Source organism: Metopolophium dirhodum, chromosome 8 (genome assembly GCF_019925205.1).
Source record: "Metopolophium dirhodum isolate CAU chromosome 8, ASM1992520v1, whole genome shotgun sequence".
Lineage (NCBI taxonomy): Eukaryota > Metazoa > Arthropoda > Insecta > Hemiptera > Aphididae > Metopolophium > Metopolophium dirhodum.
The window spans coordinates 5633956-5657226 of record NC_083567.1 but is presented as its reverse complement, the minus strand read 5'-3'; the positions used below and the strand labels follow the sequence as shown (position 1 = coordinate 5657226).

The 23271-nt window shown below is 30.0% G+C and overlaps 1 protein-coding gene across 4 annotated transcripts in view; it reads right to left on the bottom strand.

The window, feature by feature from the left end:
* LOC132949852 (receptor-type tyrosine-protein phosphatase kappa) overlaps positions 1–23271 on the bottom strand; it is a 171185-nt gene that overhangs the window by 48447 nt on the left and 99467 nt on the right. For all 4 annotated transcript variants that reach the window (XM_061020936.1, XM_061020932.1, XM_061020933.1 and 1 more), the window contains one exon: positions 13252–13339. In XM_061020936.1, coding sequence (XP_060876919.1) covers positions 13252–13339 — 88 coding nt within the window. The remainder of the gene's footprint in view (positions 1–13251; positions 13340–23271) is intronic.

Here is a 23271-nt window from a genome sequence, read left to right as displayed (position 1 = left end):
ATATATATATTTGCAAATAAATTCATAGAGTGAATATATATAGTATATTACATATATAAATACAATTATGATGAATAAAATTAGGTAATAAATAAATATACAGGTACAGGTTTAGTAAATAATAATTTCCGATCGGAAGAGAGTTCACAATATTTTTCTTATAACTCATAGTGCAGTTACTGAGTTATTCTACTTTAAACATCAACTAAAGGTAATAGTTTATTAATAGGATATCATTACTTACTTTCTTTTGTTTTAAAAATTATTGTGTGCAATATTAGTCCAGAATTATTTTTTAATATTAAAAATTGTCCGAGTGAACTTGACTAAGTAATAATAATTATCAACAAATATTTTCTATTGCGTACTTAACTAAAATTACCGAGGTTCGTGTTAATTTACAAAATGTTATGTAATAGACTATAATCCTTAGTATTTATAAGGTAGAACCATTCAGAAACTTTTCGTTTAAAATTTGATTACACTACGTCGAAATGTTCAAAAATTTCATACAAAATTGGCTTTAAAACAGGTAAGTTCTCCTTTTGAAAATCAATATTTTTATAGCCACATGATATTCATCCTTAAATGTTGTGAAAAGTTTCAGAATTCATAAATATTGTTTTTAACTAAACTTACAAATTCCAAAAATCAGAATTTGAATATATGCATAATTTAAACATAATAACGAGGTGAGATGTCTAAAAAATTATGTATAAATAACTGAAATAAATAAGTTATTAATTTTAGTTTTATTCACACAGAACATAATGTATATAAGTTATATTATACAAGTGGAACATGATAAAACAATAAAATACAATTTTAACTAATGAAATCATAACAATTGTTAACACTTTATCTTAAAAATGGTCCAAGTATAATAAATACTAGATCCAATATTACATTTTTCTAACCATTTTTAAGGACTATTGTCCTATAATCATAAATATTTTAATAACTGCGGAGAAACTACTTGTTTTTAATTTTGAACTATAGGCGCACAACAATTTCAAATTTATCCACTAATTAATTTTCATTTAAAAGAGAGGGTTGTCATATTTAAAAAAATCAGAAGTTTGTATCTCCACAGGACACTCTTCAAAAAGTTAAAAAAAAACCGTACGAATTTGAAAATGTGGTCTTTGCATATTCAAAAATTTAAAGAATTTAAAGAAATCCATTAGGAGTTAAATGAAAGAAATCGGAGTGAGCATGCTTGTTGAATCACTCTGTATAGTATAATACTATAATGTATACATTTTTACAATAAAAGAGGTTACCAAAATCTACAAACGGAAATTCGTTTGTAATATACTGCAACTTAATTAAGTATCAGCTAGATGTACTGGCTATGTGTGTTAGATAGAACTACGGCAAAAACTTTCCGACATTTTGTGAGCAAGGGTTTAACCTTATACTCGTATATTATAGATATTAGATCTTATGCATTGTATAGTTCACGACTTGCCGGATTCTCACGTGTCGTTCATAAAAACATGCGAGATTGTTATATTTTACGTCTTCAATGTCACATCGCGCCGGAGATTAGTGTATAGGTACGTTTATATATTTTGTTGTTAAGTATAATCTATCATTTGGTACAACATCAAACATCATAATATATATAAGTATAGGTACTTGTATATTATACTGTATTTCGCCCGTGGCTGACATGACGTATATCGAACTGCGAAACGTTCGCGCGGTTTCTAGATCATTTCTCTCGGCACGATTCTCGGTTGGCCGCCGTTGTATTGCCACAGAGCAATATCGTGTGTCATTTTTGAAATCAACAAAGAAAACTCAGAGTCGTTTATCCGCAGTAATTTATTGTTCTGTCATTTCACACGACGCAGCTGAGGTTGCTATTCGTCGGCTGGTTCGTAACTCGTACATCATTTTTATTTATTTTTTGCAATTTCACGTACGTTTGATCGCTTAGCGCCCCCCCTCCCCCCAGAAGCATGTATACGCGCCAAGGTATCGCGTACAGCTGATGCACATGTAGAATCCGTTGAAATGAAGTGTAGTCGAAATAATGATACGATACAGAATGATGCACCAACCATACACATTACTCACCCCCATTTTTCTTCAATAATGCAATTAAGTATTAGGTAATTTTGTTTGAAAAACGAAGGTTTGTATCGCCACAGAACACTACTCAAAAAGTACGAAAATCTCAACAATTTGAAAATATGATATTTAATCATATTTCAAAAACTAAAAATCAGAATTTAAATAAATACAATATTATTACACGAAAAAAATAGGGGGTGCACATGTTCGGTTAATCACCCTGTATAATATAATATATTACTCTGTGTTTACTCTTAATTTTTAAGCACGGGTGAAGTAAGACTCGTAAGACGACAATATAATATACTGTGTAGGTACTGTAAATACACAATATTATACTTATATCGCGACACACGATTACAGTTACCGAACGACTAGCACAACAAGAATCGTCGCCGAAAGCTTCTCAATTTGACATAAAATACGTGTTTGTTCAGGTACGTAAATTCGAACCTCAAGACATCATTTTATCAAAGTTATAATATCGATTTAGTCAATACGACGTCCCATACTCTCATACACGTTATTACTTTATGGGTATAGAAAAAGGTAATATATGATTTTTGTAGGTTCATAATATTATGTACATAATACATTATAATAATATTATATGCCGAGAAGTATCAATGTATAATGTCGATACGATTTTTGCTGATTTCACGTCATCAAAAAACAGCTTTGAATATAGTTAAAAAATATACTACCCATATGTATATTACAATATTATATTATATACATCACAAAATACGAATCATTATTAAATAATATTTGTTTTGACTAGAATATTCTTTGTAAATATTCCATGAACAAAATGTATAATATTTTTTATTTTATTAGCTTTTAGCAGCTGGAATACTATGATAGCTCTAAAATTATGTAACAGGAAAATATTACAACTAGTACAACTAAAATATCGAACATGATTAGTATTAATAAAGTAAGCGAATAATAATATTATGCTTATTATAAAATATAGTTGATAAAGTCTTAATAATTATTATAACTGATAGAGAAACAAGATTAGGATATTTTAGACATTAACAGGGGTATTATAGATTTTAATGGATTACATTATAATGAGGAAAAATTGTATGGAAATAAATTATGGAGAGTTAGTACCTACTTTTGGCGACTAGCCCATTAAGGACTGAATAAAGTAGTGTAATATTGGTGGAGTGATAAGTGAATTTAGATTATTGATGAAATTTGAGAAGGTAATAGAAATAGGATCTGTGGGAACGTTTTGATTACTAAATGTATAATATAATACGTCTAATAGTATTCGAAATAAAAACAGAATCAATTAAAATAATAAGCCAAAAAAAAAATAATATAAATAAATAACATGTTTTGTTATTACCACTGCCAATCAAATATGCGAGTTTGAAGTATGTATTCAGTATTTTATAGAACACCAGCTAATACATACTTTATATAGATATAGTTTACTATATGGATTTTTCTAAGACCTAAGTACCTAATAAATAATTTTTTTTCATTTTAAAAATAAACGTTGGGAGTTCATAAATCACAAGTGTAATTTGTTGTACAGATATGTGACTTATAAATGTTTGTAAATCATGTGCGATGTTAAATAGTTCTATCTTTTAACAAACATATTATTTTCTTGCACAGTAGCGATTAAACTATTATAAAGGATCGGTTTATTTTTGTTTTTATATATTTTGTTGATTCTTTAACTTTAATATTGTGACAACTACCACGTTCCCATACGGTATTTTTCATGAATAGGACGAATTGAAAATCATAATATTTCTGTATTTTTAAATTTTCAAATCCGAATAATGTAAACTAAAGAAATACCTTTCATTTATTATAACAATAATGTAATGGATTATATCTACTTTTTACCACGAAGCAAAATAATTTTAATTAAATTAGTCGGTATCATATTTATTATTATTGGGCGTATTACCAAATTAAGTCGAGTTTTGAAGATAGTCATATTACTATATGCAGACATCAGACAGTTCATATAAAATGCGAAATAGTTCATAATCTCATTAATTTTTTCTGAACGAACTTTTTTCGTTCAATTGTGAATTCATTGAAATTGTATAGATTTTTATTCGTATTTTAGGCATTTGACGGGAAATATGAAAGTATTCACAGCCTATCAGTTACATAGGTACATGAAAAGTGTGAGATAAATTATTTTGTTCTGAATTTACTGCACTATATATTAATTTATATTAATTACTGCATAATATTCTTAATACATGCAGGTACGATTGGGCTGAAACAACATCTGCGTCAGTGTGATAATTTGATTGGGTTAACAATATTGCTATTATTTTATACTTTAAATCATAATATTATTAAATACGACAGTAAAAATGAAATTTATTAACGATTCGTGTTTAATCCGTATTTTGCATTGCATTAACGCGCGAACGTGTGTGGATCGCCATCAAGTGAATTAACAGAGAATCGAGATCAGAATTCCGCAACGCTATGATAATAAATTATTTTACACGTTACAGTTTACTAATGTAGTCGTGAATAAACGTGGATAGAATAGAATATAATATTAAACAGCCTAAATTACATTTCGTTCTCTCTAAGCATCAATAATATTACCCGCAAAGCTGAGTGTTATTATTAGCAGGATAATAGGATCCAGCGAAGTACATATAGTATACGTACCTAGGTAATATTAGGTACCTATATAATAGGTAATAATATCGCGAGTTGCATTTTTTTCCAGGTCGAATAGATTTTTCAAACATTGCTTATATTTGTTTGACAGTTTATAATTTTTTTGCACTCCAGCCGTTGCAAGTATAGGTATAGCCAAGTCTAGGGATAAATATGACGGCGAATCGAAATTTTTTTTCGTAATTAAATCACGTCCTTAGAACATATTATAATATATTATTATACATGAGAACTATTTTATATGCATTATAGCTGCGAAATGCATGAACACATATTTCACATTTGCAGAAGAACATTCGAATACAACGAGAGTGAACGACTGCAGATGTACACACCACAAAGGCATAATGGGCGTACGCAGACTATAATTTCGAAGCTTTTCCCCTAGCGGTTTGGGACACTCTGGACCTCTTAAATCCAGAGCAATATTTTAAGCAGTACCCACGGGCGCATATACCTATACCGTTATATTCGTACGCCCTACGCATTCTCATTTCTTATATACATGTGAACACGCCATTGGTGTAATACATGTATGGTACGTATATATATTCATACGATTCATACAGACACACTCGCAGACACACACACCGAGTTACATGGTCGCATAAAGATTCATCCGTCACACTCTTTTTAATTCATTTTTAGACGATTTGTCAAACGTAACGCCACACCACGCACAAGTCAGCCTGCTGGGAGAGTGCATTTATTAATGATCACTGCTACTGCCGCTGCTGCTAAGTTACCGTTATGTACCTATACATATATTTTTTGGTACCAAATTCAAAGCGTATATAATAAATAAAAAATACCACGAAATCACGATCGCGCGAGAAAAAGTCTGACGAAGCATTGTGTGTACCCGTGCGCCATCTCCTGTTCGTACACAGAAAATGACCATTTTTTCTTCTAAAAGTTGTCGCACACAAAGCAACGTACACAATCGCTCGGAACTCGGAAAGCGTATTATTATTATTTACAGCGCGATATATTATTATACTTATATAACACACACGTACCTATATACCTACATAATATACGGTTTGTTATCATTTTTTAGACGTTTGTCGGTTTTCAACAAACCATTTATAGGTAAGTAGGTAGGTAGGTAGGTATATGTATGTGTGTTGTATGTATGTATGTATGCATGTAGGTAGATACTAGCAAACGTGTTATGCATACTTTACACGTATGCGTTATATGTTGTTTCTACGATACATAAAGGACTCCATTCGACCGCTTTTCTCGTTAACCGAGTACGAGTTCAAAACAGTGAAATAATAATTACACACATAGGTAGGTACAACGCACAGGACAACAGCCGTAATTATAATATATTATTATTATCGTGGCGTTGTGTCCTTTCCCTCGCGGATGCGCCATGAATGATTTTATACAAGGACACTGAATACACACATGCAGCAGCCAGTACGCCTAAATAATATACAGAATGTGTACTTCGACACACGATTAGGTGTATTTGGCATTTTGGCCCGCTGGGATATATAATAGTTAATAGCTGTACATCGAGTGCGGACATCATGGTGGTCGTTCACGTCTAAATCTGTATAGCTGCTGAGCAGGTTTCGCTATTACACCATCGTGTATATCAGTATTATGACTTACGCTATAGCTGCATATTACTTAACTTCGATCGGGTTAAAATCAATCTATTGTTTTCAGTTTTTCTCCAGCTAAAGTTTAAAGATACAAATACAACTAAACAATTATTATAATATGATTCATTTTATGATTTCTTACTTCTGCAGGACGCATTTTTTATGTAAACGCACAGAAACTAGGGACAGTTTCAACAAAGCGTAAAAACCAAATATAAATCCAATATTGTTAAGATTGTTTATTCGTCTTCGTGTGTTTAGGTAGATAAAAATATGTCCATAAAAGTAATCTTTGTAATTTATTGTATTCTTAAGTTTTATTTTGATTTTAAGATTTGTTTTTTTCTTAAAAATGTGTTTATGCCATATTATAAACTAATTATAATAGTAATATAATTTGTAGCTAATGGCAATTGGCAACCATTTAAAAAACAAAAAATATTCGATTTTCATGAGCCAAAACTATATTCAGGATGTGCGAATCACCTTATAAAATAAACTATTAACACCCTCCGAATCTTAAGAAATCTATTGATATAATTTTTACTGAAAATGGTCCGGTAGTTCTTGTGTATATAGAGAACAAACATACAAACAAACAAGCATTCATTTTTATGTTATATATTTAGATATTATATCAACACGCAATATCTACGACGATCTTGATTATAATAATGTATAATATATATTTAAATATTTGGATATTTATGTTTTAAATTTAAAAACGTAAAGTATACCTATGTACCATACAACACCAACATTAATAATAATAATAATAATAATAGAAATTATGAAAAAAAAAACAAAAAAGGGAATGTAATACATAAATCAACAGTGTTAGACGAACATTTATGTGGATGATGCAGAAAAATGAAATTACACGTCTGTTGTGATTGCGTATTGTATGCGAATGTTTATAAACCACCTGCACAAATTCCGTCGCTATTTAAATACATTTTTCTCATACCTAAAATTATTTTCAAAATGTAGAGTTACAATTTTAACCCCTTTAAAATATGCTTTTGTATGCTTGAAATACCTTATATTTGGGTGTTATACCGCGTTTAATTATTCAAGCACGACAACAATGTTAATAATCGATTCCTAAGTCAAACATTTAAATTATGTATACAATTTTTGGGTTTTATATGGTAAATCATTCATAAACAACAATATTTTATAACATTACACACACCTGGTGTGTTACTCAAATAATGTTAATAATAGACCTCTGAAATGTTGAAAGGATTGACCATATGTCGTTTTAATATTTTATAAGATATTTAAAATTGTATATACATAATATTTACATAATATTATAGGTCGATTTTTTAGTTATATTTAAAATAATGTATTGAAATTACGAAGAAATTTAAATAATTTGATTGGCAGCCTTCTGAGTTCGTATTTTTTTAACCGTGAAATACTTATAGTTACGCGCTGCTGTCTGCTAGACATTTGACGTTTATTTCTCTGTCAAAATATTATAATTTTAAAACTGAATATTTATATTTAAAATACATGAGCTATATACCTATAATTTAATTGAATAAATCTGATAAATAGATATTTTTGTTTTTTTTAATAACCAAGAAAGTTAAACAAAAAAACACTAAAAGTTAAAAACTTTAAGCCAAACTTCTGTAAGATTTTTAATTACGTATTTGCATAAAAACATTTATATCGATTCCTATTTTATGTATATGTAATAAATTCAGTGATTTTCATGATGAAATAAGAATAATTGCATAAGAATAGTAAACAAATTAGGTAACTACCTAAATTAAAAAAAAAATTGAACAAATTCGAATTTGATAATTGATAATTAATCGTTTATAATAAGTCATAAAAATTATAAAAATTATAAGCGATAATCGATTTAAAACGGTTTAACTGCGTTTTTTAATAACATGATATTATTAAAAGGGGAAAAAAGTAACGTTTGAAATAGGTATAAAAGATGTATTTACTCGATATTCCGCCCCTGTGACTCTCCACCAGAAATGTTGGTAGGTACTTATTCCAAGTTATGCACCACCACGCCGACAACAAAATTTATATCCTTACCGATACCGTATACTAGGTTAGGTATAAATATGCTTTGATGTTGTTATTTTATCTTTCGAATTACTGTCTTGGAGGAACGTCGTAATTTATTCAAACCGTACGATTTTATGCTGTAAGTCGAGGCACAGCATATTATGTTATAATTTGTTTTCGCGAAAGTACATATTTACTGGTGCATAATAACTCTTCGAATGAATAATTGAACGGGGCATTTATGAAGTACGGTATATATCATAATATTAATAATAATATTATTATGTAATATCGCCTTCCGGTATCGAACCCCACACTTTCATTAGCAGTCGTAACCACCACGACATTCTATATAATATGTGCCTTTACGGTCTCGATAAACTAGATTTTCGTCTCGTTTCACTCGAAACGGAGTGTCGATCTCGGATTCAATAGTTGTATGTTCCTGATCGCAGGTGCACATCATTATATTATGTTAACACGCGTGTTCAATGTTGTTTGTGATTGAAAATCACAACTGATATCCTCCGCACGACCATAATACGTATTATTGTTATTAATATATCATAATTATTATCTACAGGAAAAGCACTGGGCACTCCTGAAACCATCATTTTTCGAACAAACAATATTATTATTAGGGCGCGGATTTAAATTTTCTAAAAAAAAGTGTTTTCAATATGATGTTAAAATTTGTTTTTGCGAAAGTACCTACATACCATTTACTGGCGCGTAATAACTCTCGGAATGAATAATTGAACGGGGCGTATAATATTATGGTAGGTAATAATCTTAATAATAATAATAATAATAATAATAATAATATGTAATATCGCCTTCATCTGTAGAACCCCACACATCCATTAGCTGTCGTAGAGCCACCACGACATTATTAAATATACATGTACTCACGGCACCGATAAATTAATTTTTTGTCGCGTTTTACTCGAAACGGAGTGTCGATCTTGGATTTAAAAGTGGTCTGTAGTAAGTTGGTAGTCTCTCCTGCAGTATCGAAAGCGCGCATATCATTATGTTAACACGCGTGTTGTTTGCGGTACGCTTTTGCGAGGATGTTATTTATCCGGACTCGAACTTAGTGTAACATATAGTGTAGCACAATATCAATGGGTCAGAGAAAGAGATACTTGTCGCGGAAAACCGCAGTTTCAATGGCTATTGACTGGAAGAAGAATTCGTATGATTTTAAATTACAACTGCAGGTCTGTGAGTATCCTCTGCACGACATTAACGTATTATTTTTATTATTATAATATTATCATTATTTTTTGTACCTAGCAAAAGCACTGGGAAGTTCAGAAACCATTATTTTTCGAACAAACAATGATTATTATGGCGCGGATTCAAAAGTCCTATAAAACCTCTAAAAAATTGTTTTTAACGGGGTGTTAAAATCCGTTTATTATATCATAATATTATGTAATACCGCCTTCCGCTATCGAACATTCGAACCCCTGCACACTTCCATTAGCTATTGTATATAATATATTATATTATGTAACCACCACGACATTATAATAAAATAATATGCACTCACGGTCCCGATAATTTAATTTTTCGTCGCGTTTTACTTCGAAATGGAGTGTTTGCAGTATATAGTCTCTTTTTAACTGTCGAAGGAGCACACCATTATGTTGACACTCATGTATTTTGCGATACGCATTAGTGAGGCTGTTATTACCCAATTCCAGACTTGGTATAAGAAATAGTGTAGCACAATATTATCTCCGGCAGAGGAAGAGAGGAAGAGAGATATTTCTCGGAAAACCGCGATTACTTTGACTATAGAAGAAGAACTCGTATAATTTTGATTTGAGTTTATTATTTTAATGGTTGCTATTGGTTAATCGGGCAGATCAGATGCAGGCAGCAGGCATGCATCAAATTGAATTTTCGCATTTTTAATAAGAACCACGACAACAAATCTATTTTTACATCGGCTACACTGTAAGAGTTTGCGCAACATTTTTAGTTGCAATGAAATAGACTTAACAGAAATCCATATTATTTATTGGTTATTATGGTAATTATTGGTTTTTTTTTTTAAAATATGCATTTTTAATTTTATGTTTTATTAATATATTGTATAAATATGTGAATAAACATATTTTATGTTGTCAGAAATGACAACACTGCTGTGATGATGGCTGTGACCGCTCCACCATACCCCGCCGACCAGCAATGCTCCGTGTATGAGGTCTACGTGGAAAAGAGAGATCCATGTGCGTACCGAGTGCAACGAGATTCTTATATAGATTATAATATAAAATGGTTCCACCAGGTCCTGCCACCACGACATTACAATATATATTTATTCACGGTCACGATAAATTAGTTTTTCGACGCATTTCACTCGAACGAAGTATCGATCTCCGATTTAATAACTGTCTGCTCCTGTATCGAAGGCGTACATCAGTCAACACGCATGTTTTTGCGATACGCATTAGCAAGGCTGTTATTAATATTATTATCCGGTCCCGAACTTTGTGTAAGAAATTATAGTGTACCACAGTATTATCTGGTTGGCCCTCTGAGAAAGAGAGGGAGGCCTTTCACTAGAAGAAGAACTCGTATGATATTTCCTCGAAAATTACAACCGATATTCTCCGCCGTACGGTAATAACGTATTTTTATTATTATTTACATCAAAAACATAGTGCACTTGGCACTTCCGAAGCCTTTATGACTTATATTTTCAAACAATGGTTATATATAAAGGTGCGAATTTAAATGTCCTAAAAAACGAAAGTAACGCCTTTAAAATATACGACTTGATGCACTAAAAATATAACAAAACTTTGTTAAATGCCCCAAAAAAAAAATACACTATTAAAAATTGTTTTTAATATGATGTTAAAAAAAATTATCGATCAAAAACCTATTTGCATGATTTAATTTTACGCAATTTGGCGTTATCGCGATTGATGTGAGTATTGTGAGTCGTAAACAAAACGACCTATCTATATTTATTCGTATTTAATATATTTTACTGTGCGTGATGAAAATATCGTTTGACAAACCACTGTGCAGCCTCCACCGCTTTTGTCTGGTACGTGGGTAAAACATACGCAATAACTATAATAATATGACAAAGCTAAATACAAATAAAATCTATTTCATTTTTTTTTTCTATAGTGGAGTCGTTTAAAGCAACGCTTTATCAAGTTTTATTCATTTTTATAAAATATAGGGAAAATGTACTCAAAGTTTATATAATGCCTAAAAGTTAAAAAAATGCTATAAACATAACAAAAGTTAAAAATAATGTAAAATAAGAGTTTAATTTTTTAGTCGTTTGATGTAACAAATTTCGTACTTGGAAGTCAATGCTTTCAGATGTTCGGAGAATAATGATTTGCATTTAATTCCGCGATCTAATACGCGATTATAGGACGGTGAAATCGGGTTAAGGGTGCTTCAGGTCACTCGCGCAGGTCAACCCGATCCGGTGGATTTCTTTTTCCGTAATTACTTCTCTGTCCTATAATACAGGTCCAATTATGCGCCGGTACGCACAAGCGTCTGTCCATACCCTCGTGACATATGTGGTATCGCTGGTATGTACCTACGACGTACATATACAACGAGGAACCTACACAACACGACATGTTATATTAGGTACCACATAAGTATATGTCGGATGCCGTTTATAATGTGTCTTACCAACGTCGACCTTTCTCTCGCCTCCACCCCCCTTTTGATTAATAACCTCTTTGGTAAATGCAAACATGAACCGTTGAGTAGTTTATATCTTCTAAACCGTCAGTACACCTATATGTACCGACTGCAGACCTAACCCACAGGTGCAGGTGTCTTAACATATGATAATATTATCATCATTGTCATTATATTATAATATTGTCGCTATTTATATGATGATATATTTTTCTCCGCGTCCCACTCTTATATACATACAGTCTAGTCTGTGACTTAATAATAATACGGTGTTACTTGTACGTCATATTGCATAAATCGTTTTACTCAGATAGCCCCGCCCCCGGGTACAACCCCCGGGCATTAACTATTGATGAATATATAAATAAAGCACAGCCTGTGCACAATATATGATATACCTGTAGCCGATGGCTGTGGAAGAATCTAGAAAGGTAAATGCGATATCAATAAAATATAGACCATATAGTTATCTATATGGATAAAATGCAATGTTTGTGTGCGTGTATACTGTATGTGTGTGAAAGCGATCCACAGCTAAGTCTATCGCACTCATGGTTCTGAAATTTGGTACATAGGTACCATACCCGCGTGCACCTCGAAGCTAAATTTATGATGTTTGATTTAATATCTGTGAAGTATTCAGAGAATGTGGGACTCTTTTAGGACTTGTTCAGCGTATTAAAAAAAAAATGGTTGGGGATAGTATACGAAGATGATGACGAATGGATAGAAATAGAAAAGTTATAAGAATTATGTAAAGCAGTATGAATATTTTGTTGCAGATTTTCTAAATTGTAGTTAAGTTGAGAAGTGGAGGGTGGCTGATTTTCAATTTTGTTTTAAAAATTAATTTATCTATATCTTGTGCATAAGAAAATATTGACTCTTTTGATAATCATGAACCAAGAAACACCCCGTAAAGTTTGTCTTCAGTAGAATGTACATGATAGATTATTATAATTATATTATTATTATAATTATTGTAAATAATTGTAAATCAATAAAAATGAATATTATATATATTTAGCGGTATGCCATTAGGAAAAGTTAAATTTAAATGCATTTTAATGATAATTTATTAATAACTAAAAGTAGTAAACAATCTAAAATATATTAATTATTTATATATACTCACAAGCGATGCACTTGGGATTTTGATTTTTTTCTTTGTTGTTTGGCTTAGTAGCATGGCGGCAGGAATGAGTTTCCACTTTGACTGCAGCCTAGAAATAACAAATATTATGAATTATGTAGGTTTTTTTTTTGGTTTAATAATAATATGATAAGCTCATTGATTTCTCTTTGATCAGAAAATATCACGAATTAAGATATACAGGATAAGAAAACGAACTTGTGATAAGTGAAACCTGCACCTTCTCACGTGAGAAGCGGGCGGATTCAGAAAAACATTGAATAAGACCTTTACGTTCCGTATCCTGTATATCTTAATTCGTGGAAAATATGTAAGTAAGTAACAATTAATAAGGATTATAATAATAAGTACCTACGCCTATCTGACAGAAAAGAAATTATAGTTTATTTGCATTCAAGCATTTTGAGCGTATATTTTTGTTTGTTCTGTTCATTATTTATTACAGTAACCATATAGTTAGGCTGAAAAAATTTTGTTAATACGATAGCGCAGAAAAAAATATAACCCTGAAGCGGTTAGTAACCATCGGTTACACTTAAGAGGATAATATTTCAGTGCTGTATTTGTTTTCTCTCCCAGGCCCACCCACAAAATAGATAAAACGTATTCACCATTCACGTAAAATGTTTTATTTTTATTTTTGAGTGATCTTAGAGTAAAATCTTTAATAGGATAATATTTTTGAGGGTATGACGTACCTATCAATTTTGTATAGGTATCTTATTATTATTTATATTTGACTTTAAATAGTCAAATAGATAATATTATGTCATACCATCAAAAATATTATCATCTATAATTTTTGCAATGGGTGATTTTACTTAAAGATTACTTAAAAAAATATTTTGCGTGATTTTGTTTTATTTATGTTGCGTTTGGGCTAAGGATAGAAAGCAATCAGTGCTCTGACATCCTTCTCTTAACAGTTTTTTATCTGTCGGGAGTTGAGATCGAAGTGTAAAAGTGAAAAGTATAGAAGCTACACCATGTATTTTTTAGTATTCTTGATAACTTTGAATGTATTAAAAAAAACATTTTCAATAAAGAAAAAAAATTACCATAGAACAGATAAAACGATGAGCTTTATAATATTTTCTCAATTATTAGCGCAAACAAATTGTTAATATTTATTTATGCTACTAAACATTTTAAAGATTCGTTTTCTATTGTTGTCTAATATACAGCTTAGAGTTTCTATTTTGGAATTATTCTCTGTATGCATTTTTTTCTAATTATAGCACTGTTTTGCTATTTTCAATTTATATTACATTATTATTCCGTAAATTCAGTCCCGAACATTCACTTTAAAAAAGAAAAATAATACGAGTAAGAAAAATAAAAACAAAATAATTCAATATTGCAAATTTGAGTTCAACAGCACGTAAAACAATAAATACATTCACATTTAAGGAATGTACACAATTTATTTTTATTTTACTTTAATAATCATCGTTTCAAACTAAATTGTTTTTAAAACAGCAATTACGTAAAATTGCATTTTTCTACTTTTTAATAAAATGTAAATGCAATATAAATCATTTTAACTTTGATTGAAATTAGAATTTTTAGATTGAACAATTTTTCCAACTTTATTTAACTCTATACTATACTTTACCCAGATTCTAACAAAAATAGGCATGATTGTACAACAACGGAACAATGTGCCTTTTAATCTATTAGGTACGAAAAATTTTAATTCGTTAAAACTCAAGAAATGTGCGTAGTGTGTTAAGTGAAATAAGCTTGTATTATAATATTATGATAAACAATACACATTATTTGAATAGTGATAATAATTCATTTTTTCTACATGACGATTAAACAATAAAATATCACAATCAAATTTAATATTTTTGTTGGATCAATCAATAATCGTAGTCTGTGTCTGAGATGAGAATTAATACATTTATATAGTAGTATATTATTATTTATTAGTATTTACTATAAATAATACATTTTCGCATATAATAAATTAATACTTATCATGTGCACATGATTTAAGTAGATATTATTACTGATCCTGCACGCATTTCCCGTGAAAAATTAAATGCCAGTGTATTTCTCCTTCATAAACACTTTTAAATGTAAACTGTACAGGTTTTTAGAACATAACTATTTGGGTTATTTCGACCAAATATAAATTACAGGTCTAATATAATATCCAATAATCATAATAACTATGTACTTTATTTTCTGTAACTATAATGGCAACAATATATTATATATTATAAATAAAAAAATTATAGTTTTTTTGCGAGAACTATAATATTATATTCAACATTTATGTGTTGAAAAGAAAAAAGTAATCAGTAATATAAAGTAGCCTTTGACACTATATGGATCTTGCTGAATCTATTGACGAACAAAATTGTTCAAAAACAGTGATAATATTTGATTTTTCTAAGAGTAAATTTTCCTAAGTACACAATAGTATCATTGTACGTCTGATACAATAATAAGATATTTTTTTATACGATCGTTTATTGAAACAAAGTCCGAAACTTCGTTGGAAATTAATACTTGATATCTAATACTTCGATATTAATGCTATACATATAAGAAATAGAATTAATATCTGTATCCTAAAATACTACTTATATTTCATCTATTTCCCGTATTTGGTGTCGTTATCTGACTAAAGCTCAAAAGTTTAAAATGTTCTAAAAAGTTCGAGTAAAAAATGACACGAGTTAGATCTCGAACAGTTCGAGAAAAAAATTAAGTTTGAATTTGACTTTGAGTTTGTAAACAATTAAGTTTGACCCAATCCTAATCAATTTGCACGGGTTAGTGGTGGGGTAAATTATTTTTGTTCCATTAATTTATTGGCCATTTATACAAAGGTAGTGTTATAATAAATAATCTTTTCAACCGAAAATATAAATTATGTACAGTCGAAATATTATGCATGTGTAATAAAATAATATATTGTGCCTATACTTATATAGACTATACAAGACGTAACAGAATGCCCTTCCTAACAAATTAAATAATTTTTGTTTTAATCATTATTTAAAAATATGATATTTGTCACTTTGTCAGGGCTTTCTGTTACACCATGTGTATAGAATGCGTGTAATCGGGTCGTGATTAAAAATTAAAAATCTTAAGTTAAACACGTTTTGCATTTATAACTCGGCTAAAAGACTACGACTAGAAAAAAAATTGATAATATTCATTAGATCAAAACTTATAACTCATATGTTATTATATATTATTATAGTTAGGTAGTTGATAATTATATTATGTTTTTTAGTTATTCCTGTTATATATATACTGTTCCTGTATAATGTATGTAATATAGGTAGGTATCTATTAGAACACAACCACCCGAAGGAATATAATATATTGAAGGGAAAACGGTGTGAGGGTTGGCGAGTACATGACGATTTATACGTTACGTGAGTGGAAAGTGCAGGGATGACTAACGAGAAAGATGCGGCTATGTTTATTATGGCTTAATGAAGTACTTGTTGGCATGTAAAAAGTTTCATTGGCTTTATACTTTGGGCGTACTTATGTGTGTTTGCCATGTATTTCTCGCTTTATACTTTTTTCGCAGGTCGTGTTTTATTTTTTCGATAAAATTCATCCCCTGTTCGTTTATTTATTGTTATTATTTTTTTCGTTTGATATTTAAATTTTCTTCACTCTGCAGTGAACTCTGAAATATCATCAAATACATAACACAATTGTAGGGAAATATAACCTTAATTCAAAATCTAATATATAAAATTGTCGTGTCACAGTGTTTGTTATTGAACTCCTCCGAAACGGCTCGACTGATTTTGATCGAATTTTCTATGTAATTTCGGTAGGTCTGAGAATACATTTTAGGCTAATTTAAAAAGGAAATTAATCACCCCCCGGGAGGTGCTCAAACAGGAATTTTGAGATTTGCGATAGAAATTTTTGTTTATTAATTGTTTGCTATAGACACAAACAAAGAGAAAATATTCAAATTAAAAAAAAAATAATAAATAAATAATATTCTCAAATCCTATAACCCATAGCAACTCAAATTATTTTTTTTTAATTTGGATATTTTCTATTTGTTTGTGTCATTAAAAATGCAGCAAGCAAGACGCCATAGTGCCAATTTTTGTCGTAGAACAAATGCAGACGAGTACATCCACTTGCGTGACGTATCATTAAATCTGGTAAATGTTTATTACGATTTTCTCTTTCATACTTGATAATAAATAAAAAAGATTTGTAATATATACATTATTATTATATAACAAAATATATATATATTTATACATTATATATACATAATATACGAATTATTATTACAATTATTATTATTTTATATATTTATGTTACTGTAATTTATATTAAACATAAATAATAATTGGAACATTATTTAGTTTCAGTCAAGCCGTTTCAGAAGAGTTCAATATCAAACACTGTGACACGACATCTTTATATATTAGATATACATAACAACTTGATATGCTGTCGCACATTGTCCGCGATCCGACGTAGTCGGATTGTCTACTAGGGTGACTGAATTGCACTTACTGCTGCGAGTTACATCCAAAAGGATTTGAAGAATCACAATTTTTTAAAGGGTTGTCATTTTTTAAGGGCTACAAAGTGCATGGGGCCAGCTAGTAATAATATATAATATTTGTTATAGTTTCCAACGTGCGTTTCGATGAATTTGAAAAGCAACACTGAAACAGTAATACTATTAATTTATTTATACACCTACCTGCCTGTCTATTATTATTTGGGTAACACGACAAACTGTTAATATCATCGAATCTTCTCATTTAACTAAAACACAGTACCTAGCTGAAACATTCTGTTTAAAATACAAAATTTCGTATCAAAAATAATGCGATATAATTCACTCAGTTTCAGACATTGAGTATAGATGGTAGCCGTACGACACATCGAGATATCGTAATAATTTTTACGATAGAAATAATCAAAAACAGTTTTATTTTATGAGTTTTCACTTTCAGGAGTTTTTTAAAAAGCAAAACACAACCCACGAGAAATATAAATCGTTGGGATTTTCGTATTAAACGTGTACATTTTATCATAGCCACCGGGGTATATGAGTCCTGCAAACGTGTCCTTGAAAAATCAATTTTGGAGGAGAATATAATATATTGTGGGTACGAAGAAGAAAATCACTTCGCTTTGTCACCGCAATAAACGTTTTCGTTTTACCCTCAGGAAGAGTTGGGTTCATTAAACTATTCGATAGAGTGGCCGTCGAGTGGTGATTATCGTTGGATTTTCTCTCCCCCTTATTTTTGCTTTATATATATCTATACATATAATTTTATTGTCGAAGAATTTTCTAATGTCCCCGAGCACCTGTAACCGGACTAAAGATTATTACATTTCGGGAAACTGTTCGGGACCAAAGCACTTTCTAAACTAGGCACCTCGTATATAAGATCCTATTAATATCTCTTCCCGGCGTTTTCAAAGTTAACATTGCCATAAAAGTTGTCTTTTTTTCGCTGTACAAGTACTTTGACAAAGTAACAGTGATTTTTTTTTCACGAGTACTTTTGGATACTAATGGCGCCATTATTTTAAGCGATATCGTTTTACGACAAAACTGTAAAGGAAAAAAAACTTTAATTTACTCAAAATCTCTAGAAACTTAAGTACACATGCCTTTCTTTTAGTCCTTTGATAATTCAAACTAAACTAAACCTTTAGCTTACTAAACTTAACTCCAATGGCTGTGATGGATTATTGGGATTTCGAAACTGTAAAAGAATGATAATGACTAGATTATGTACTTAAACTATGCTCGGGCTTTGGATCGTTTCAAGATAATATTTTAAGTGAGATTTTTATTTGAATATTAATAGTGACGACTTGTTTATGTACTATTATAACTAAAAATATTATTAATGACATAAAAAATTAGGGCTTATATTATAGATAATTTATGTTGCATAGTTTTTCCAGTTATTATTTATTAAAACTGATTTAAATATATCCTTTAGGGAATTATGTATAATGTATATATTGTGTGTTATAATTATGATATAATTAATAGTAAAATATCCGATCAATAATTTGTATTTATTTATCCTATATCTCCTATATCTTAAGAACATTGGACATACCAAAAAAAAATATAATAGAAGCATGTCTATAATGTATTTTGTAAAAACTTTTTTACAAATTCTCAAAACATATATTTCGTTTTTCCTACCACTCTTTCTTTTATTATTGTGAGATAGTATTATATATTATATACTTTATATATATGTATATATATATTTCATAATACCCAAGTTTCTTTTATTTTTAAAGTTGTTCAGTGTGGAAAATGGACATTTTTTTAAAAGTTATTTTTTCTCTCAACAGTATAAGATTAGTTTTAGATTTCTAGTAGAGCGATAAAGTTATTGTATTGGCGATGACGTGTAATTTCTTGTGTGAACACTTTTAAGAAAACGTAACACCGAGGTTTTTTATATTCGTATTGCACTTAAGTAGTATCATCAGAAAAAAAAATGAATTCATTAGGTACAAACAAATAAAAACTAAGAAGTACTTTTGAAATATAAGAATAAAAAACATATTATATAGTTTAATCTATTGCGATAACATTAAAGAAAATATTTTCAAATAGCATTTCATATTAGGTAGGTATAACCTTTAATCCTAAATATTGATTTACCAAACTTTTCTTTCACCATGAGATTAATTATTTAACTGGTTAGTTTTCCCTATAAAGTCGATGTTTATAGCTTCCATCCCAGACAGACAGCAATTTGTTGTTCATAAATATTACAAATATTATAAATTGCCGTCTGGAGTTTTTCAAACATCATAGCTTGAAATTATATTTTGAATAGGTATTGATTGATTTTTATATACTTAAGTAGAAGGTATTGTGTATAGTATGTACATTGCACAATGTGCATATTGGCAGAGTTGAACAAAACTGAATACACATTGTCCTATTAAGAAATACGAATAACATTGCGTAAACAAAATTTATGACATGTGTCAGGCCATTATCTATCTTTATGTTATTTTAATTTACAGCATACACTTATCGCGTCTAGGTTTCGCTTTTTATCAAAAGGTAAATAAATATATAAATTAAACATGCCATATTACAGTATTAAAAAATAAAAATAAATGATTTATTGTTATTCATGTGACACACCTATGTTGTAACTTGTAACCTATCTTACGTGCTATAAAGATTATAAATAACACTAATAACTATATTATATTTATAAATTATAATAGTGATAGGTGACTGTCATAAATTAATTTAGAATTTATAGCTATTATTAAGTTTATTTTAATTTAATAGAATGTTCAAGTTCAATTTAATTTATGGATATTCTAAAAAAGATACATACATCATTATGATTTTGATATTATAATATAAAACTTATTTAGTAATCAAATTAAATTTTTTTAATTTGTTCTTAAACTTGCCCCGCGGCTTATTTTTAGCTTATCCTTAAAATTAAAAACATCACAAATTAAATACTATAAAAGTACGCATTAAAAGTTATGGGCCATAAACAGCTATAGAGCTTTGAATTTAATACATATTATTCGCATGGTTTATTGGTTAACTAATAACTTATAATATAAGAAATTACATACTTTTGGTCAAACTATCTTTTAATATGTTGACTACTACTGGTGCATACACGAAAATATTTTTTGAATATTATTTGACGTCTTGAGCATATAATATTATGATTATATATTTTTTTGATATTCAATAAATAGTTTTAAGACAGTCCATCTATCTTGATTAGATGTGTTTCTTTAGCGAACTATGGATTTCGAATAATATTAAATCAGACTTTGACTTTTAAAAATAAATTATTTTGACACTTGTTGTCAATAGCGCTTTTCAATGAATGGAAAAGCCGATAAAAAATGATTATGTATTGCTTTTGATTATCATCTTTAAACGCAAAACAAAAAGCATATTATAAAATGTAATAAAATTGTACAAAAAAAAAGACTATCGATAAACGTGATTGACATGCACCACTTATTGGGTTTAAAATATTTAATTTTTTTCTTGCACAGTCGCGTATGGTCTCATTATTTTGCAAACAGTCCAAGCATCCAAAACCACACACGTAGAAGTGAAAAACATATAAAAACGAGAACTGTTTCAATCGGCACCGTACACTGTTTTATCGTTGTTGTTATTATTGATTAAATATACAATATAATATAATATTATCATATTCAGCTGAGTTTTCGTTGGTTATGCTGCAACAGCGACCAAAATTACGCGATAACTATAGGGAAGTATAATATTATTATGCTCCCAAGCCGAGTTAAAGTCAAATCGATTTAAATATATATTTATTATGCATCGTACGCGCGATTTAAATCGAGTTGCCATACGAGTCATCCGTGGCCGAAATACTCGTCCCTAATTCGAACGTTCAACTAGTTAGTGCGTGGTCTTGCAAGACTCGCCGGCCCGAGCACCTACTCTCTCCCGTCGCCGTCGTCATGTCGTTTGATAAATCGAATTAAATCGTACGTATCCACCTATCCACCTACCTACCTACCCGTTAACCAACCTATCTACATCTCTACCCACATGGCTACATGTCCCACAATATACATTCGTCTATATCGGCGTGGGAGCTCACCCTTTGTACAACGTGCGCCTACACTGCCGAATCGTCATAACAGTATATGACATAATACACCTATACTCAACTATAATATGCTCTTTGAACCCACATCGTGGGTACTGTGTAGCGGTAGTGGGTATGTCCCACAAACGGTCGTGAACGATATATTATATTACTTCGCCGTACACACACAAACCCACACGTGCTGTACCGTGAAATGACGTGTGTACCACGATGGGTGGGGAGGTTTTGCCGGTGCGTTTCTCTACACGTATCCGCGTACCCCACCATCCTGCCAACCCGATCGTGGCCATCGCCTACGGATTTCATGAAAACTGTTGTTCAAACATTTAGCGAGTTGTTCGTACGAATTTATACGTTCATTAACAGAATATATGTCCGACGTCACACGCGGACTAGTTTTCCGTTACCTACTAAAATAAAAATCACGCTACGGCGCTTCCCGCGGGGACTTTATTATTATTGTTGTATAACATATACTTGTGCCTCACCTATTAGAAACGAACAGAAATTTACAACGATATAATACCGTGTAAACCGTATCACATACACGCAATATATTAATAATCTGTATAAAATATATTCTTTTCTCGTACGATGATGGCGTGTATGAGTTCCTTGACAAATTAACAACCTATTTATATGATATTCATATAATATTATGGTACACTGACTTCACGCTTTTGACACTATTTTTCCGTTCCAGTGAGTTGGCGCCAACGTCTGGTACATTTTTCCGGCATCAAAATAATATATTATTAAAGGCATCGTTTTCAAATTCCAACGGGAGTTATGAATGTTTTGGTTGATCTATGATGTGTGTTTTTATTTATTTATTAATTTTGTATTTTGCGTTTTTCATCGTCTTTTGGAGCATTAGAAATTATTAACTTGAGGGTAATTTCTGGTAGAAAATTGAACCTAGCTGGTATTAGTGGGTCAATATGATAGAAAAAAACGCTACTTCAGTTTTCGAAAAAAAGTATTTTATATTTGTTTTTTTCCAGATATTTTCATATACGCATTTTTAAAATATTTTGATTATTTAGGAGCTATTTATAGACGTATGAATTTTTCAAAATTTTTATTTTTTCGTTTTATTATTTAGTTGTAGTTCCAAAAAAATATGAGTCGTAAAAACTTGAAACATTTTATTGCAATTTAATATATTATTTGTTCAATTAATTTTCAAATTATTTAAAAAGTAAAAAAAATATGTCCGAAAAACTTTGAATACAGTTTTCATCGAATAAGCTTGAAATTGTATAATAAGATTTCTCATAAGTTGTTCGTATAGCAATTTAGAAATACAGAAAAAAACTATTTAAAACCTTTTTATCTTCAATGTTTGACGATAAATAGT